The following is a 20674-nucleotide window of genomic DNA, read 5'->3' as shown; positions in this document are numbered from 1 at the left end:
CCCCAGTTGATGGGTAATCTCCACTATTAATGTCATTGGACTTAGAATCATTGTGGAAACATACCTCTGGGCCTGTCTGGGCCTCTGGGTGTTCCTAGAAGGGTTTAACTAAGCAGGGAAGACCTATCCTAAATAAGGGTGGGACTCTGCTCTATCCTGGGATTCAAGACTGAATAAAAAGGAGGAAACAAGCTGAGAAGCAGCATTCATCTCTCTGTACTTCCTGGCCAGCTGCCTTGAGTTCCTACTGCACATGTTTCCACCATGCTACCCTGAACTGTGAGCCAACATGAGCCTTCCTTCTGTCCTTAACTGGCTTCTTGTTACATATTTGCTCACAGTGTTGAACAAAATAACTAACACCCAACCCCCACCAGGTACCGGCACAGTGCACCTTCTGGTTTCGTGTAATCCTACCTAGCAGAGAACTCTAAGAAAAGATGCCTAGGCCTTTAGATGAGCCAGGTTTAAAAGGGAAAAGGACAAGAAAAATGCCACTGTAAGAAAAATAATCACAGGGCTCATCCTCACTTGCCACCCTTTTGTTCTGAGCACTCAAGGCCAGAAGTCTGTGCTGCCCAGGTGAGGGGGTCCCCAGGTTTGGAGTGCACACTACTCTTGCAGAGGACCTGGGTTTGTTTGCAAACATCCATGTTGGATGTCTTACAGGATGGATGCAAGTCCAGCTCCCACAGCATCCAGCTTTCTCTCCTGACCTCCATTGGTACCTCTACCCAGGGCATACACAGAGCACAGAAAGGACCATACCTGGTGCTTCTGAAGCATTTGAAACTGCAAGTGGAAAGGGCCTCAAATGACAGAAAAGGACAAAAGACAGGGAGATGAAAACACCTCCTAGGCAGGGTGTGGGGCATCAATCTAAAACCCCTGCCCTTGGGGGGCTGAGGCAGGAGAATTGAAAGTTCAAGGGCAGGCTCAATAGTAAGTTTAGCACTAGTCTATGCTACAAAGCAAGTCCAGGTCTCAGGAGAACAGGCGGCAGGTGGGGAGCACTTGATTCAAATTTGTAAGGCTCTGGGTTCCATCCCAACGCCATAAACAGCACCCGAAGAAGCTAATCCCTTGCTAGGCAAGGAAGAATGGCTCACCTGGACTTCTCTGTTCCTTCCATTCATCATTTTCTCCATGGCTGTGAGATGTGATGCCCACACACTTAGCTGAAGTCTACAGTGCTAAGCTCCCCACAAGGCACCCAGGGATCTCTTTGAGGGGAACACCCTCTTTCTCATGGAAATAGCTATTCTCAGTTCCATCACAGAGATTAATTTTGCTTTTTAATCATCATAAAAATGCACTTCCAGACTCCCAGAGAATATTTATTCTCTTTTCTGAACTCGGGCATTTAGTATGATATCTGTCTTATCCATGAAGTTGGTTGTTTCCTGCTGCTGTGCACATTGCAATATTTGACATGTCACAGTTTACTTACATCTACAGCTGAGGGACATATGGGTCCTCGAACATCTAACTGGTATGGAAAAATTGCCGCAAATATGCATGCGTGTGTGTGTGTGTGTGTGTGTGTGTGTGTGTGTGTGTGTGTACCTATTCACTCATTTCTTTTGCATACATACTTATGAGGAACATTCCTGGTCATACCATCATATTTGGCTTGAGAGAACAAAGCCAAATATTTTTCCAACCTTTTGTGAGATTTATAGTTCCTCCAACTACGAATGAGAGTTCTGCTGATGTCACCTGTCCCTACCTCTCATCTTATAGGTCTCTCTAGGGCAGTTTAAATTGATGACATAATGCTATCATGAGGAATACACAGCCCCCTGAAAGACACTATTTATGAATGCCTTCTAAAGACCTGGACACCGTTATCACTCCGAGGACTCTACAGAAGGCCGTTTCCAAGTGTCTGTTGCTCCAGGAGCCCAGCAGGAGCCCTGGTGGTCCTCTCCCTGTGCTAACTACAGTAGGTGAGTTACTGAGGTCAGGAGGCAGCGAGGTTTCTGCCTCTGAGAGTTCAAAGCCAAGTTCCTACTCAGTTGAAAATTGCTCCCACACATGGAACACAAACTGGGAACCCACCTCCCATTACATTTTATACTCAAATCTCTTCTTGGCATCATTAAACCTTGACTTGGCTGGTAACTGAAGCCGCTTTATTTTTTTTTCTGAGGAGCCATACTCGTAATAGCTCCGTTTTAATATTTAAGCCATGTTGCAGAATCAAAACACGGCTAAAAGTCAGACCACGTGGTGAGATAAGTCTCTTCCCCACAAATAAAAATGAACAAGGGTTGCATGTTTCCATACCATACCATTTGTGTCCTGTAAAAACCTTGAAAACAAAACTTTCTTCAGATAAAAGGCACCCTAGGATAACCAATATTTTACATGGGCAGAGGGGGAGGGGCCAGAGCTGAGTGTGGCAGGGCTTCAAGAGGCGACACTCTAGCCTGGGCTCTGTGTATGGACTGATTGAGTAATGAGGGTAGCCACCCTCCAGAGTAGGGCTGTCACCAGAGAAGGTGCTTATGGGTCTCCCTTCACCAGCCAGAACCCAGGGGCCACGGGAGAACTCCCGCTGCTACCTTCATGGGGGCATTTGTTTTCAAACACAGGCCATCTGCCAGCTATTTTCGAGGCGCTTGCATATTTATCCAGCCAGCTCTCTGTGCTGGGGATTGTTTTGGGCACCAGGGTTTTTTATCAATGTCTATTTAGAGCAGAATGAAAAATAGCTCAAGATGCAAACAAAGCATTTCCAGGCAAGAATGTGAGCTGCCTCTTCCTTCTTACGTGGTAGGTATCTGGTCTCTTTCTTCCTTTCTCTTACTCCAAAACTGCCTGGCATCTTTCTGCAGTGTGTCTGAGTTTAATTGGTGCTGCTTCCATAGCAGAAGGATACAAAATAATAGTGCACCTAAACGTATTATAGATTTGAAGATATGTGTGGTTACACACACTCATGTGTGTTGACATGCAGTTTTAAAACCTGTGGGGACCTATTTAATGGCTTTATCTGCTTCTCCCCACCATGAAATAAGCACCCAGATGCCATTTCATAAGGCAGCTTCCGGAGGAACAGGAAAGACAAAATTCGGCTTATTGTATCAGTGAAGCCTATACTGAACTTAACATTTTATTTGAAATCTGTGTGATTGAAATCCCCAACTCTTGAGAAGATGAGTGGAAAGCTCCTGACTCAGAATCTCGGCTTTGGAAGCATTCTTTCTCACTTACTCGGTTTATTTTCTGCTAAGTGCAAGACTCTGGGCTCAGACTCTGTTCCCATCCTCCAGGCTTAGAGCTGACACAATGGCAACTGTGGGCAGGGCTTACTTTTTCACAACAGATGCACAAATTCTCTCTCTCTCTCTCTCTCTCTCTCTCTCTCTCTCTCTCTCTCTCTCACTCACTCACATACACACACAGGCCTCTGAAGTAAATACAAAGAGCTTCAGGTAGGTTTCACTGCCCTCCTGTGTGTGTTGATGAGATCAGGAGAGACTAGAGAGGCATTAGGATGCCCTGGCATTATCGAGACTGAACACTTAAATGGCTATCACCCAGGGAATAACTCTCACTATGGGACCTGCAAGTCCAGCGTCCTTCAGCTACTGTGTGTAGAGACTATGGTTAGGGAAACACTGCAGCAGAGGAACTGAACCCCACAAGCAGACCAGATTCAGGAGAAGAAGATGCCAGAACTGTTTCCCAAGAAGCAAAGTGTGGCTGAAAGAATCTTGAGCATTAGAAACTGGATGGAGGATCCTTTTAGAGGCACACCCTGGTGTGCGTGAGTGTTTCCAGAGGGGTTTGTCTAATGTGCAAGGGGGCGGCTCCACCCTCTGATGGAAGTGCCTTACTCAACCAAAAGAGGAAAAGAGGAAGCCAGCTGAAGGGCAGCACCTCACTCCTCCCCTCTGATCTGCTCGGGTGTAAGCGGTCAGCCTCAAATTCCCACCATCCTAAGGGGAAACCAATCCTTTCATACTGGCTTCCCTGCTAAGAAGTCTGGCTGTCTTGGAATGACAGCCAGAATAAACCCTCCTCCACTGAGTTGTTCCTTGTCAGGTATTTGGTCATAGCCAAGAGAAAAGTAATACAGGCCATCCTCTTCCTGTCCTTTGCTGTACCCTGGATGACCCACAGTCCCAGGCCTGTGCTTTAGATAAGGTGCCCGGTATCCTTACTCAGCGGCAGGCTGCGTTAACACCCTCCCCTGCTGCGGCCTCATGCAGCTGACTGCACATGAGCACCAAGTGTGGACAGGATGTGGCTGGGAGAAGGGAGATAACGGTGGACCGCGAGTTCCTGCTGAGGGAGAGGGAAGGTACTGATTGAGCCTAGAGGGGAGGATGGGGGAAAGGATGCTGGGTCAGCCTGTACTGTCGGGTGGTAGGGTTCGACAGTACCTGAGAGACTCTGATGACCTCCCTTCATTCTAACTGACTCAGGAAGAGATCCCTGGAGCTGGGTTCTAGAACCCTCAGATATTGTGCCGTTTAAGTAGCTCTAGGCAAGTGAGCCTTCTGTCCCTCAGTGTGCAGGAGCCAGGGAAGGCAGGCGTTTCCTTTAGAAACGAGGCTCTTGAGCCTTGTTTTTGGCACTTGAGCATAACACTTGGGACTGTTCATCTATCTGGTGTTATTACAAAGAACTCCTATGAAGAGAGTCCCCTGCCTCCCTCTCTGTATGCCTCATCTAGACTGTGGTGGTAGCACCAGTCAGCTAGCCAGCAGCATGAAGCTGTCAGGCCCTCCACAAATGGCAAGAAAATGGCCATGTTTCACATCTACTGCATGCCAAGCACAGCATTAAATGCATGATCCGCACACCTGTGGTCCACAGGGCCCAGCAAGGTGGCAGGAGGGTCCTGGAAGCGGGGCAGCTCACTCCACTACTGGCTGAGGCAGGAGAACAGCAAGAGAGCTGTTTGCTCTAAACGACTCAAACCCCTTTGTGCTTTCTCCTGCTCTGGCCTGCTATGTAATTGGAAAGTCCCATTCTTCTAAGGTGAGGCTAAAACAACTGTCCCCTCTCAGGAAGGACAGGCAGTGATGAGAAAAGTGTAGCTAGTCCGGGAGGCAGAGGCAGGCAGGTGTCTGTGAGTTCAAGGCCAGCCTGGTCTACAAAGCAAGTCCAGGATAGCCAAGGCTACACAGAGAAACTCTGTCTTTTTTTTTTTTTTAAAGGGCTGTAATTAGAGCTGAAGGCCCTTTGGTATTTCCTCTGGTCTGAGAGTCATATGGCTCATGCCCTACTGTGTGGTGATAGGATTGGTAGAACGTGCATTTTTCCTTCCTGGGCAGTTATAAGCAGGCATTCACCTCCCAGCTAGTCAATTACTTTTAGGGCGTGAATAGGGATAAATAGGGGCATGGAGAAAAAAAAAAAAGCGAGGGTTAGTAATGGCTCATCTCTGCTGAGCAGCAAGTCCACAAAGGCAGTTATAAGCCGGGTAGCAACGAGGGAGGAATAAGGAAATAAACTAAAATTAGAAGACGTTACCCAGCCTGATGATGATTTTTATGCAAATTTCTGAGTATACAGGGAGACTTACCATATGACTCTCTGTGTTATTAAGCCTATAAGGCCCAGCAGGGGAGCCAGTGAGCACTCCAGTGAAATCTGTGGAGCAGTGAAGGTGAGGCGCCCTGGATCCAGAAGGTTTGTTTTAATGAATTAGTAGTACAGAGTCTGGACAGAGACGCTTGAAGAAGCTCCTGGAGGAAGCAATGACTGGGGTAAACATTCTCACCCCATCAGCCTGCCCTGGGGATGGGCATACCGCACATGTATGTGAGACTCCGTGACTCTGGAAGGGGCTGTTTTTAAGTTCAGCGCACCTCGAATGAGGAGGTGTCAATGAGTGTTTAGGGCTCTTACATGTGAGGATTACTCAATTGCTCTTTCTATAAATTCATTCATGAAACTACCACAGGACAGGAAAAAACAGTAACAACAACAAACAACCCTGTGGCATATGTGGCATAGACACTAAAGAGCAGTGTGTGTGTGTGTGTGTGTGTGTGTGTGTGTGTGTGTGTGTGTGTGTGAAGAAAATCAAAGACGTTTTGCCCTGTACTCAAGAACATAGCCACCTAAACAGGACATAAGAAAGCCATCCAAAAAGGTAGCCATCACCAATCTGCAGCCTCTAGTTTTAAATAAGAAATGCAAAACTGTAACAATTTGGAGGTCATTTGTGAGTCTGCATTGTAGACATGAGGTATGTGGGGTCTCTGACTGAAAAGACCAGAGGACACCTGGCCAGGGGATAGAGCATCTGGGTCCACTACTGACCCCTAACCCCAGCATGTAGATATAGCCTGATTCTTCATTCCCTCATGACTTCCTGAGTTTGATGTTGAGAGTGCTCTCCCCTGTCAGCCAGTGGTTTGTGGAGGCTTGGTGCAGGCGATCCCGAAACCCACATTTTCCCACCTGAGTAGCCTGAGCTGGGAAGGGCCAAGTTCTGCAAGGGGCTTGTTCCACTCAACATTTTTTTCTCTGTTTAATGAGACAGCGGAGGCGGCAGGGGCAGCAGAGTGGAGACAGTTGTAGAAACTGTTGTCTCGTGCAGGACACAAAGGATCGGTTCTGGTGTCACGCTGGGCTGTGTGTGAACACTCTGGCTCCACTCTGGGACCTAACAGGTACATGAGTGCTGACTGGGCAGATACCCAGAGTTCTTTTGTGTTGGGTAACTTTACAGCAAGCAAAGCCAGAGAAGAGCTAAAGGTTGTCTTTAAAAACTGTTCAAAGTACGGAGAAGAAGTGACTCATCAGTGCACACAGGCCAAAATCTCTACCACCCCATCCAGGGCTCAGCAAATACTGAAGAAGAGGGACAGAGAGAATGTAAGCGCTGGAGGATGGGGGAGAACACTGGGAAAAGCTGGCTGTTTTTTAGACTGGATGTGGCTGTTGCCCTTAGGTACTCACGGTGCAACAGCAGCATTGGTGATTACCTGTAAAAGGTCTGTACAAAACTGGTCCTTCAGCACTCCAACATACACGGGGAAAGGACTCATAAGATTGCCACCCTTCCCTGAGAACCTATAGCCCCTTAGTGGTGGTCGGGAGGCAGGAGAGGCATATTCCTCAGTGAGTATCCCCTGGTAAGCTGTCCTTATTCAACTAGATGCTCCTTCCCCTAAACTCATGCAAGCAACCCTAATTAAATGCAACAGTGTAGTGGAACACACACATACACACAAACACACACACACACACACACACACACACACACATACATAAAAGTATGACAATAGGAAAGGAACTTTCTGGAAAGAAGTTTGGTGGGTAGGAAAAGGGGATAAGATGAAAATTTGAGAAATTATACTCTGTATGTATATGAATTTCATTTGGTTGTAGCTGAGAGGCAGAGAAGTGATTTTTTTCCAGAGTTTATAAACAGGATGTGAGCCTTGCACAGAAATATAGTAAGTATGTGGGTTGTGGTGGTGTGTGCAAAGCACTATGGGAAGAGCGAGTGTCCTGCCTCAGGTATGGAATGGACTCACAGGGTCTTCTGAGGGGATAGGACACAACCACAAGCTGGTGGAGTTCAGTGGGAGAAAAAACAAGGTCAACAGAGGCTCAAGGTTATATGTGGCATAGGTGACGCATGGCTGCCGCCTGTGTCTGTGGGAAGGAACACAACCTGAGGCATTGAGGTGACAGAGTAGCCACATAGCACAGAGAGTACAGGCCAGCCGCTTAGAGTAGCTGACATATTGCAGCAAGGGGGTCCAGGTGGATCTTAACCAGAATCCCTTGCTGACTTTCTCTTGATTGTCTTGTGCCATCTTGACAAAGAAAGCCAAAATAGTTTCTATATGTCACGGCCTACCTAGCCAAAAGCATTTTCTGAAAATGTAAGTTCTCAAAAGATCCAGACCTGAAAAAGTTAAGGCTCTGAACTATTAACTCTCAGTTCATCATCACATCTGCTCCCTTGTTCCTGAGGACTAGCAGCCAATGACCCGCAGAGACAGGGGAGACCGGCACCTACAAACTATCATTCAAAATGAAAAGTGTTCTATATGATGGAACATTTAATCATCTTTAAAAGAAGAATGAGGGCTGTAGATGCTCCTCAGTGTATTCACTTGGAACTTATGCAAGCAACCTACCAGTCAGGCAGCCTCGTTCTGTAGTCATGGTAAGGGCAGTGTCATGTTGAATCTGCTCCTATGGGGGACAGGTGACTGCTTATCCACACCCAAAGCTTATCCTACTTCTCTTTATAATCATCCTTGATTCACTATTTGTCGTTCTTGGGACAGGGTCTCACACAGTGTCCCAGGCTAGCCCAGACATCACTATATATTAATAGCTATGTAGCCCAGGCTGCAAATTCTCACAGTGGTGCTGAGGATGATCAGGGACCCTGGTATGTGTATGCTGTTTTTCTATGTTTCTTGTTTTTGTTTAGGGCGTGGCATTAGAGTCCCCATGAGCCCATGAGAAGCTCTTTTTTGCAGCTTGGAGGCTCTCTGCTTTTGTGGCTTCTTCTCGGGGTCTCCATAAATTTTTGTCGCACTTTTAGAATGGTTCCTGAAAATCGATTCTTCTCGCTGGCCATTAGCACTCTTAAATTCCATGCTCTGGCAAATGGCTGCAAAAAGGCCTCCTTCAGCCTGCAAAGCCCTCAGAATGTACAAGGCCCAGCAGCATTTGCCACGAGAGAAGCCGTTAGACACAACACCAGTGTTTCAGTGGGCTATGGAGGAGTACATTTTACTAGCAAATCCCTTTACACATTTAAAATCAAATTTGATCTATCAGAATTAAATTTTCACATGGTGTTCTAGGGAATACATCTCTAATATAGAACAAGCAGTGGGCTGATTGTTTTATGAACCACTGGCAATAAAACAGAGTAGAAGAAGTAATTCAGAGTTTTAAAGGCTGCTTTTTATGGCGTGTGGTATATATTTCAGTTTGAATACAGACTTTATAATCAAACTACTTCTACTATGGTCAGTGAGATGGTGCAGGTTGTAAAGGTGCTAGCTGCCAAGCCTGCCAACGTGAGTCTGATGTCTAGCACCCACATGGTAAGGGAGAGAAGTGTCCCTACTGATCCTCCTCTGACCTGCGCGCATGAGCTATGCATGACAGGTCTATGTGTTTGCATAAATTGGAATTGATGGCTTATTTAAAAAGTAAAGGGAGGGGCCGGGCGTGGTGGTGCATGCCTGTAATCCCAGCCCTCGGGAGGCAGAGGCAGGCGGATCGCTGTGAGTTCGAGGCCAGCTTGGTCTACAAAGTGAGTCCAGGACAGTCAAGGCTACACAGAGAGACCTTGTCTCAAAAAACCAAAAAAAAAAAAAAAAAAAAGAGCTGGTTTGGATGTTCTAGCAGGTACATTTTTGGCCAGGCGTGGTGGCGCACGCCTTTAATCCCAGCACTCGGGAGGCAGAGGCAGGTGGATCTCTGTGAGTTCGAGGCCACCCTGGTCTACAAAGTGAATCCAGGATGGCCTAGGATACCTAGAGAAACCCTGTCTCGAAAAACAAAACAAACAAACAAAAAGTAAAGGGAGGCAGGACATGAAATTGGGAGGAAGAATAGAAAGTGAATATGATCAAAATACATGGTATGAAATTCTCAATATTATATATATGTGTTTGTATATACTTATATACATATGATGTATATATATAAAATAAGGGCAATGTCCCTGTCAAATTATATATGGATATATACATATCATGTCATAACATACATGCTAATAAATAATAAAAATGTAAAAATTCATTCATCGATATCTGTGTTACACTGAGCATAACAATTATTGTATTTTCCAGCATATAAGATGACCCTAAACTTTTCTAGTTCAAATATAGAATTTGGAATATACTCTCCTATAAGACTACCTCTCTTCCAATACACACTTTGTGCAGCAGACTCAGGAATGTGTCTATTTGCAGGCAGGGCACAGACAGCCAGGCACTTTATTAATTAATGGCAGACAGCCAATGCCAGCCTGCAGTGTCCTTTGAAGGCGCTCTCCATACTCAAACTGAAGACATGCAGCCCTCCAAGTCGAATTGGCGGGTTCTGGTGGAGAGCCAATTCATGCTCATGTTCTCCTCCTTGAGGTACAGGAAGATGTGTGCAGCTTGCTCCTCCCTGCTTCATACTACCTGTACACAGCGGAGAATTGGCGGCAGCACCCCCCCCCCCCACTATGCACCAGACATATGAAGTAAGGGGAAGCACGTGTGTGTGTGTGTGTGTGTGTGTGTGTGTGTGTGTGTGTGTGTAGGTGTGTGTAGGTATGTCCTCATGAGCACAGGTGCCTATGTAGGCAAGAAGAAAGCATTGGACTGCGGTATCTGGAGTTCTAAGTGTTTGGGAGCCACCATAATATAGGTTCTGGGAACTGAACTTGGGTCCTCAACAAGAGCAGCACTTTCACTGTCAACCACTGGGCTCAGGGGGAAACTATGTAGGAAGAGGAAGGGAAACAGCTAGAAGGAGAAGAGGGACATGAGAGTGCAGTGTGTGTGTGTGTGTGTGTGTGTGTGTGTGTGTGTGTGTGTGTGTGTGTATGTGTGAATATGAGCAAAGTATAAAATATACTCAGAAAAATGTTATTATGAAACTCACTTTGTATTAACTAATTTATGCTAGGAGACAAAAAGCAGTTAATACAATATCTGACATGTAGAAAACATGTTGGCTACCCCTGTAACATTATTCTTAGATTTATCTGGTCCTCACTAAACATGAAGAATGAGGAAGAGGAGACATGGTGGACATGTTAACATTGAGAGACAGAAGGTCTTCAGCTTAAGAACATCTTAGCTCCATAGTGGGTTCAAGACAGGTGTAGGCTACATGAGATCCAATCTCAAAACAAAACAAAAGAAAAGAAAACAAACAAAAAAAAAAAAAGAAAGGAAGGAAATTAAAAAATAGAAAAACAGAATGAAGAAATGGAAGATGGCATGGCCTGAGCACAATGGAACTTGGTATCTATAGGAGAAATGATGTCACATCTATATTTGGCAGGTCTGGGGAAGAAGCCACTGTCCCAGGCATACCAGACAAGGGCTTTTCCACTAAGCCACACAAGTCACTCCTAACTTTTTGATTATATGCTAAGGGATGCATTCTTCATGCTTTTGGCCCTCTTATTTAGGTAATCTTCAGCCCTGGGCTTGAGTGGCTGGCACAGGACACATACCAGTAACAACAGACAGTCTTATATTCATAGAAGGTATATGACTTAAGTCATACCAACAGCACCACAGCCTACACTGTGATGGCATGATCATGATCCAAGCCTGTTTCTCTGACTCTATCTGTCTCACTCACTCATTTACTCATTCATTACTTCCCCCCTCTCTCTCCTGCCTCCAGGAAGACAAGCCTGGAGCTGCTGGCAGCCATCTTTGTCAGCCACAGGGAACAGCTTTCCAACTAGGAAAGTCACCTAGGAAGTAGCACACAGAATGGGAAGAAGAGAAGGAAGCAAAAGTCCTTTAAGCCAGTGACTCACATGGACTGTCAGTGATAGCTGCTGATTTTCAGCTAAGCCATTCTGAGTAGAGTTTGTCATTTTCATTCAAGGGGCTGTCTCCTCCTTAGCCAGGCTTCTCCCATGGCACTATTTTCTACATACCAAATCCAAGATCTCTTGATTTGTAACAGCTCTTGCAATCCACAACAGGATTATGGTGGGGTGCCTAGCTTTCTGTTCCATGCATATGGAGAACACTGCCCATATCTTAGGCACTTCCATGACCCCTGGGTAGCATCTTGCCCAGAATAAATGGACAAGCTCAGTGGCTGTAACTGAAGAGGAGTATCAATGTTGCAAAGCAATCAGGGGAGAAGAAGAGGCATGCCTGAGCTGGAGACTTGGTTCTCCTTGCATAAGAAGGGGTTGCTGGCTGACTTGTTCATCTTTCTGGGTGTTAGTGTGCTTGCATGTCAACTAGTGACACCAATCTCTAAGATCCTTTTTCAGTTCTGATATTCCAGAAGCTTCTATTACTCCAGGGCTCCTCTCCATTACCTGTGGTGTGGGATAACTGGTTACAATTCTCATATTTGTCTGCTTCCTTCTGTTTCAGCTTTTAAAATACTGTATCAGACTCTCAATTTCTGTATTCCAAGTACTTATTTCCCCTCCAATTTCCTTCTAAGAAAAACATTTATGTTTGTGTAGTTGGACATAATAATCCCATTTTCTTACCATTTCTATATTTTTAAATCTAATTAAGGTGATAAGCTCCTTAAGAATTGAAGCTGGGGTTTTCCTGTGGGTATAAACATTATTTTTTTTAATTGCCAACTAAGCTGCCAATTTTGACAGGGAAGCAGGATATGGGTTTTAAGTAATACAGGCAGGAAATGGGTCTTCAGGCCACATAAAACAAATTCAAAACTACTGTTTTCCCTATGTTCATATCTTCCTTACTCATTTATAACCTTAGTCTGAGTTGAAGTTCTCTCACAAAAATGCATGTGACTGATACCAACACATTAATAGTGGGCAACTTCAACACCCCACTTTCACCAAAAGATAGGTCAATGAAACAGAAGCTAAACTGAGAAATAATGACACTAACCAATGTTATGAATCAAATGGATCTAATGCATACCTACAGAACTTTTGACCCAAACACAAACATTATTCCTTCTTCTCAGCACCTCACAGAATCTTCTCCAAAGTTGACCATATAGTAGGTCACAAAGCAAGCCTCAACAAACACAAGAAGAATGAAATAATACCTTCTATCTATCAGACCATGGACTAAAGCTGGACTTCCACAACAACAGAACTAACAAAAAGCCTACACATACATGGAAACTGAACAATTCTGTACTCACTGACAACTGGGTCATAGAGGAAAGAAAGAAAGAAACTGGGAACTTGCTAAAATTTAATGCCAATAAGGGTATAACATACTCAAATTTATGGGACACATTGAAAGCAGTGCTAAGAGGAAAGTTCTTAGCACTAAGTGCCTTCATAAAGAGATTGGAAACATCTCATATGGGCAACTGGAAGCCATAGGGGGAAAGAAAAAAAGAAGCAGAAACACCCAAGAGGGGTAGATTGCTGGAAATAATCAAACTCAGGGCTAAAAAAAAAAAAAAAAAATCAACAAATTAGAAACAAAGAGAACAATTCAAAGAGTTAACAAAACCAAGAGCTGGTTCTTTTAGAAAACCAAAAGATAGACAAACCAATAGTCAAACTAACTAAAAGGCAGAGAGACACTATCCAAATCAGCAAAATCAGAAGTGAAAAGGAAGACATAAAAACAGACACTGAAGAAATACAAAAAATCACTTAGTTCTTACTTCAAAAGCCTATACATCACAGAATTTGAAAATCTAAAGGAAATGGACAATTTTCTTGATAGATTCCATTTACCAAAGTTTAATCAAGATAAGATAAACAAATTAAATAATCCTATTTCTCCTATAGGACTAGAAGCAGTCATCAAAAGTCTCACAACAACAACAACAACAACAACAACAACAACAACAACAACGCCCAGGGCCAGATGATTTCAGTGCAGAATTCTACCAGACCTTCAAAGAAGAACTAATACCAAAACTCTTCAAACTACTCCACAAAATAGAAGTGGATGGAACTTTGCTAAACTCATTCTATGAGGCCACAGTCACCTTGATACGGAAACCTCACAAAGACCCAACTGAAGTATAATACTTGCAAACTGACTCCAAGAACACATCAAAGTATCATTCACCATGACCAAGTAGGCTTCATCCTAGGCATGCAAGGATGGTTCAATATATAGAAATCCATCAATGTAATCCACCATATAAACAAACTGAAAGAAAAAAATATGATCATCTCATTAGATGCCAAAAAAAAAAAAAAAAAGCATGTGACAAAACCCAACACCCATTCATGTTTAAAGTCTTGGAGAGATCAAGGATACAAGGTACATACATAAACACAATAGGCTATATACAGCAAGCCAATAGCCAACATCAAATTAAATTAAGGGAAACTCAAAGAAATTCCACTAAAATTAGGGACTAGACAAGGCTGTCCCCTTTCTCCATACCTCTTCAATATAGTACTTAAGGTTCTAGCTACAGCAATAAGACAACAAAGGAAGATCAAGGGGATCCACATCAAAAAGGAGAAAGTCAAATTATCCCTATTTGCAAATGGTATGATAGTGTACATAAGTGACCTTCAAAATTCTACCGGAGAACTCCTACAGCTGATAAACACCTTCAGCAAAGTGGCTGGATACAAAATCAACTCAAAAAAGTCAGTAGCCCTCCTGTATATAAATTACAATTTTGGTGAGAATGAAATTAGAGAAACTACACCCTTCATGATAGCCACAGATAATATAAAGTACCTAGGTATAACTCTAACCAAGCAAGTGAAAGACTTGTATGAAAAAAACTTTAAGTCTCTGAAGAAAGAAATTAAAGATGATATCAGAAGATGGAAAGATCTCCCATGTTTGTGGATCAGGAGAACTAACATGGTAAAAATGGCCATCTTACCAAAAGCAATTTACAGATCCAATGCAATTCCTATCAAAGTACCAACACAATTTTTAAAAGACCTTGAAATATAAATTCTCAACTACATATGGAAAACCAAAAAATCCAGAATAGCTAAAACAATCCTGTACAATAAAAGATCCTCTTAGAAGAATCTCCACCCCTGACCTCAAGGTATACTGTAAAGCAATAGTAATTAAAATAGCATGGTACTGGCATAGCAATAAGCTGGTTGATCAATGGAATCAAATCAAAGACCCAGAAATAAATCTGTACACCTATGGTCACTTGATTTTTGACAAAGAAGCCAAATTTATCCAATGGAAAAAGGATAGCATCTTCAACAACTGATGCTGGTCTAAGTGGATGTCTACACATAGAAAAATGCAAGTAGATCAATATTTATCACCATGCACAAAATTCAAGTCCAAATGGATTAAAGACCTCAACATAAAACCAGAACAAAATCTGTTAGAAGAAAAAGTGGGGAAGAACCTTGAACTCATTAGCACAGGAGACAGATTCCTGAACAGAACACCAACAGCCCAGGCTCTAAGGTCAACAATTAATAACTGGGACCTCATGAAACTGAAAAGGTTCTGTAAGGCAAAGGACATTATCAACAGAACAAAGTGACAGTCTATAGACTTGGAAAAGATCTTCACCAACCCTACATCTGACAAAGGGCTAATATCCAAAATATATAAAGAATTCAAGAAATTAAACACCACCAAACCAAATACCCAATTAAGAAATGGGGTTCAGAGCTAAACAGAGAATTCTTAACAGAGGAATATCAAATGGCTGAGAAACACTTAAAGAAATGTTCAACGTGCTTAGTCATCAGAGAAATGCAAATCAAAATGACTCTGAGATTCTATCTTACACCCATCAGAATGTCTAAGATAAAAAAGTCAAGTGAAAGCACATGCTGGCAAGGATGTGGAGAAAGGAGAACGTTCAAACTTGGTAGTGCAAACTTGTACAACCACTTTGGAAATCAATCTGGTGCTTTCTCAGAAAACTGGGAATAGGGCTACCTCATGGCCCAGCTATTCTACTCTTTGGCATATATCTGAAAGATGCTTTACCACACAACACAAACATTTGTTCAACTATGTTCATAGCAGCTTTATTCATAATAGCCAGAATCTAGAAACAACCTAGATGTCCCTCAACTGAAGAATGGATAAAGAAACAGTGGTACATTTACATAATGGAATACTACTCAGCTATTAACAAAAGGAAATCTTGGAATTTGCAGGCAAATGGATAGAACTAGAAATGATCATCCTGAGTAAGATAACCCAGACCCAAAAAGACACACATGGTATACACTCACTTATAATTGGATATTAGCCCAACATGAATGTTGTGCTGACAAGGGATAGGGGCAGATGCTGGGACTTGCTATTGAACTCCAGGTGAGAGTGGTATGGAAGAATGGGGAGATAGAAGGACCTATAGAGTCTAGGAATCCCACAAGAAGACCATCAAGACTGGTGGATATGGACCCAGGGGGTTCGGCATAAACTGTTGTATCAACCAAGGACAATGCATGCAGTAAATTTAGACCCCCTATTTAGATCTAGCTAGTGGACAGCACATTCTCCATGGTTGTGGGGAGAGCGGGGACTGCCTCTAACATAAACTCTGGTGCTCCTTATTGGACCATTTCCCCTTCATGGGGAGGCCTGCTGGCACTCAGAGGAAGGGGAAACAGGCTATCTGGTTGAGACCTGATAGACTGTGATCATATGGTGGGGCAGGAGGTCCCTTCTGTCACAGGTCTAGAGGAGGGGAACAGGGTGAAAGAGGGAGGTGGGGGAATGGGAAGATTCAAGTGAGTGGATAACAACCAGAATGTGATCTGAATAAATTATTTAAAAATAATAAAAAAAGAAAATTTACTTTCCTGACATGTGTAAAGTACAAATTTAATTTTTTTCATATTTAAAGGAAATTAAAATGATCAGCTTTTAAAAAAAATGCATGCAACCTCCATGTCAACAGGGCCAAAACAAGAGCATCAGGTGACCTGTCAAAAGTGTCACCCAGGTAAATAATATGGCATAGGTGTCAGACCAAAAACCAGAATATCAGGTGACCCCTCCTGGTGTCATTTGTGTAAATAACATTGTCATTTCAGGTCAGCAGGCTTTTCCCGGCAGGGGTGAAAGGTCAGCCCTAAGATAACTGAGCATCAACTTCCCAGCTCCATGGTTCTTGCTCTCTAGTAACAGTTGCTATGGAGTTTGGAGAGCTCAAGTAGCTGGATAAATGGCCACATGATCTGTCCTCTGCAGACTGAGCTGCACAGAGAGATGGTCCACACACAACCCTTCTGACTGGCTGTCTGGCTTAGGTTTCTTCCTGGGGACTCTATGCTTAAAAGGACTTTGGTTCCAAAGGCCATAACAGGTACATCTTGGTAAACATAATTGAATAATGTGGAGGCCGCGGTCATAGGGTTGGCGGGCACTGTAGTTCAGGGCTGCTGCCAAAAGCTTGCTTTTCTGTCACCTGCTTTTCCATTAGAAGGCCCAGTTTGTCATACAGATGATTTCTCATATGCCCACTCAGAAGGTGAGCAAATCTGTCCCAGTATTCTAAGGATGAGTTTTGAATTGTCTCTCTTGAGACTGTCCTAGGTACCTTCAGTGAGCTGAGCAATGTAGCTGAAATGAATAGTCAGCTGGCATAAGATTAACTGTGTTAAGCCCGTTCCTGAAGAGTAGAAAGCCAAGCAATGAGGTAAAGGAAAGATAAAGGCACAATGCTAGCAAGGGCACGCGTGTCTCTTGAGGAACAGCTACTGCAGTCCTGGGGCACTGGTAACAGAAGAAGCCAGGCCACTAGCCACTGAAGCTCTCTTTCCTTAGCTTGGGTTTCTCCTTAAGGCTATACTTTCCGGATCGAATCTCCAACAAAAGTCCTTAGTTTTAGCTATTCTAATACACAGAAAAAGCATGGATTGCTATCTGGCTTCTTGTCCTAAGCTCTTGGAGGGCAAAGGCATCTCCAGGTTCCCTGGATAGCAGCTTGCCTGGTGACTCATCTATACTGAGTCTTCAACATACCCTGAGGTGATGGAATAAAAGAAAAAGTATCAATGCCATCCATGTCTCACCTGGACACATCTCGGAGACATCTTAGGCCTGCTTCCTGAGGCATCTCCCCAGCCCACTAGCCAAGCCATTCACCTGAAACATATCCCTATGATGAATGAGCCTGATGGATGCACCATTTACCATCACATTTTTCTCATGTAGGAGAGTATCATGGAGAAAATATAATGAAAAAAAAACCTGTATCTATAACATCTGTCTACATTAATGCATCTACAATCAACTCTGCACACATAGGTCAGATGTTTATGACCCAATAAGCAATTTTTAATTTATTTAAGTATTTTGTTATTCTTGTCAGGAAGGAACGGATTAGAAGAGAAAAGCCAGTTCAACTTGAGACAAATGCCAGCGTCCCTGGTGCCCAAATGCTTCTTCTAAAACAAGTGTATACCGTGTCTCCCATCTACAAATGAGCAATTTGTACTTCCGCAAGTATTACGACTTTTCATCTCATTCAACCCACTGTCAGGATGAAGATATAGAGGAAGTGCAAGGATGCACTGACTGTCAGCTCTGGAGCCCCACTGAAATCTGCATCCACAACACCTGGGGACCTGGGTTTCACCAGCTATCCTTCAGGTTTATCTCCACGGTTATTTCATTTTCATGTCATCTCTGTTTATACCAGGCCACAGCAGCATGGCATCTGAATGTCCCATCTGAATGTCCCACGTTAACATTCGATATGATCTCAGAAGCTGAGCAAACACATTTATAGATAAGGTAAACAGGGCAAACACTTGTGCCTGAGGTTCCACTTACACTCTTTGGACATTCCCACTTCAAAGCACTTCTGCAGCCGGCAGTACTGGCATCGGTTCCTGGTGACCTTGTTAATGACACAGTTCTTATCCCGGTGGCAAGTGTAGATCATGTTCTTTTGAATACTTCGGCGGAAAAAGCCCTGCAAGCAAGAAGATGAGGCAATAAACAGCTGGCTTCGTGAGAGACCAAAACCCACCCACCTTGGGATGCAGCTTGGGCTCAGCCTACTGAAAAGGGATGGCTGCAAACTCTGAACTTAAAGCCCCAAGCCTCAGTTCTGGAGAAATGGTTCCATGCATAAGACCAGCTTTTGTCCCTGCATGGGACACAGGTTCTGTGCCCAGCATTCATACCATCAGCTCACAACTGCCTGTAGATCCAAAAGGACTCTGACACCCTCTTCTGACTTCCTTTTTAGCCCCAAAGACCGTTCTATTCAAAACTAGAGATGACTGTTAGTGTCTTACTAAGATGAAGACCAAGTTGATTTGCTTGGAAAACACCAGACAGAGCTAGAAGCCATGTCAGCTTAGCTTAACTGGTTCTTTGGCCAGTCAGATCAGCCTAGGGAACCCACCACTAAGGAAGGCATAACATTGCCCCAAACACTGTACACATCACACATGAGTTGGGAACTTCTGAGGAGTTTTCTGGAAGACTGATTTTGCATTTAGTTCCTTGTAGATGTTTTCTACAAGGTTACCAAATACAGACACGTATTTTCCAAGAAAACATCAATTATGTCTCTACCTCTGATGCTATAAGAATGCTCAGACTCTAAAACAGGCTGCAAGTGTCCCAGTACCTGAGAAGTGTGTGCTTCTGTGTCAGAAAACACCATTCTCAAAACACCGCATGGCACCACTGGTTCTCAGAGGGACCAACTCAATATTAAAAAAAAATCCTTGGCCAAGAACATGGTGGAAGGAGATAGACTGTGTGTGAGAGGAACAAAGGAAGGAGGAAGACGCCCTTTTATTTATTAAAACCCAAATACTCAGCTCAGCAAAGTTTCAGCGGCTGTGGAGCACAGAAAAACAACACCATGATCTTCAAGGGAAATAAGAGAGAACTAAAGAACTTTATACATCACTGATTACCCGTCAGCGGGGCTCAGTAACAACGGCAGAAACTAAATAGGACGGCTCGGTTTTCAAGATCAGACCTTGGCTGGGTGTCAGCGAGTCTCTGTTTCAGGAAATCATTCTCGGCATGGCAGAACCCTCCGCTGACTAGGATCCGTGCTGGGAGGGATTTTTGATCTCTGTGTTGGGTAAACAGAGACTGTCTGTGATTCATACGGAGTTCTGTGTCACCACATCTTTGCCTTCCTTCATTGACATCCTGAGTTGTGGCATAAACCTCAACCCAGCTAGAGACCTCAGCTTCCTGGACTGCACTTGGCTGAGGAGGGGGACGAGCCCCAGGCCACAGAGGCTTTAACATTTTCATATAGGATTACTTCTGCTTGCTTTAACACTATTTAAGATGGAGCTTTTTTTTTTTTTTAATCTCTGGCTTGCTTGGGAAGCAGCCTGCACCTGAGATGGGATCTAACTGAATATCAAGGGTGCAGCAGCATTTAATGAAGATTTGTGTGTGTGTGTGTGTGTGTGTGTGTGTGTGTGTGTGTGTGTGTGTGTGTTTATTTTAGTTTTTGTTTTTGTTTTTTTTAGTTGTTGTTGTTTTGTTTTGGAATCCTGAGGAAACTCATGTTTCTTATCAAAATGATTCAATGTGATTTAAAGCCATGTCTGACTCAAAGTGAAAGGCCTCATATTATTGCGCTTGAATATAAAAATGGGCTTTAAAATCCGCATGTAATAGGTCTTGAAGCAAGTAGGTGGTAGACATCTACAGAGCAAGGACCAAAAGGTTGAATACGAGAAGATAAAGAGCTGGATGTGACTGGTGAAAGGGAGGAATATACTGGTCTTTGCCACTTTGTGGGTTCTTCTTCTTCCCATCCTTTATTCCTCCCTGCCCCTGTCCCCCCAGTGGTTTCACCCCCTAACACTAGATAGGAGAGAAACAAGGAGATAGGAAAATCCCTGAATTTAATTTATTTTCTTCTGTTTTTTTTTCTTTGACCACAGCTACTAGCAAACTACAACCAATCTCCCTATGCCACCACCAACTACTGACCTGCCTCTCTGTGTCCTAGCATTTATGTACCCTCTGAAAAGTACCCAGAATTCCAAATGTCACACAATCACAGAAACTATCTGCAGCTGGCAAAACCAGCCTCTGTTAGAGCATGAGGCAAATCA

The 20674-nt window shown here is 43.6% G+C and overlaps 1 protein-coding gene across 3 annotated transcripts in view; it reads right to left on the bottom strand.

Annotated features, from left to right (window-relative positions):
- The window catches only part of RARB (retinoic acid receptor beta), a 134246-nt gene that overhangs the window by 50747 nt on the left and 62825 nt on the right, over positions 1–20674 (bottom strand). For all 3 annotated transcript variants that reach the window (XM_084795058.1, XM_084795060.1, XM_084795059.1), the window contains exon 3: positions 18402–18543. In XM_084795058.1, coding sequence (XP_084651184.1) covers positions 18402–18543 — 142 coding nt within the window. The remainder of the gene's footprint in view (positions 1–18401; positions 18544–20674) is intronic.

The sequence above is a fragment of the Acomys minous genome, assembly GCF_964271855.1.
Source record: "Acomys minous genome assembly, chromosome: 9".
NCBI classification, from domain to species: domain Eukaryota; kingdom Metazoa; phylum Chordata; class Mammalia; order Rodentia; family Muridae; genus Acomys; species Acomys minous.
This window is presented reverse-complemented; position numbering and strand designations above follow the sequence as displayed.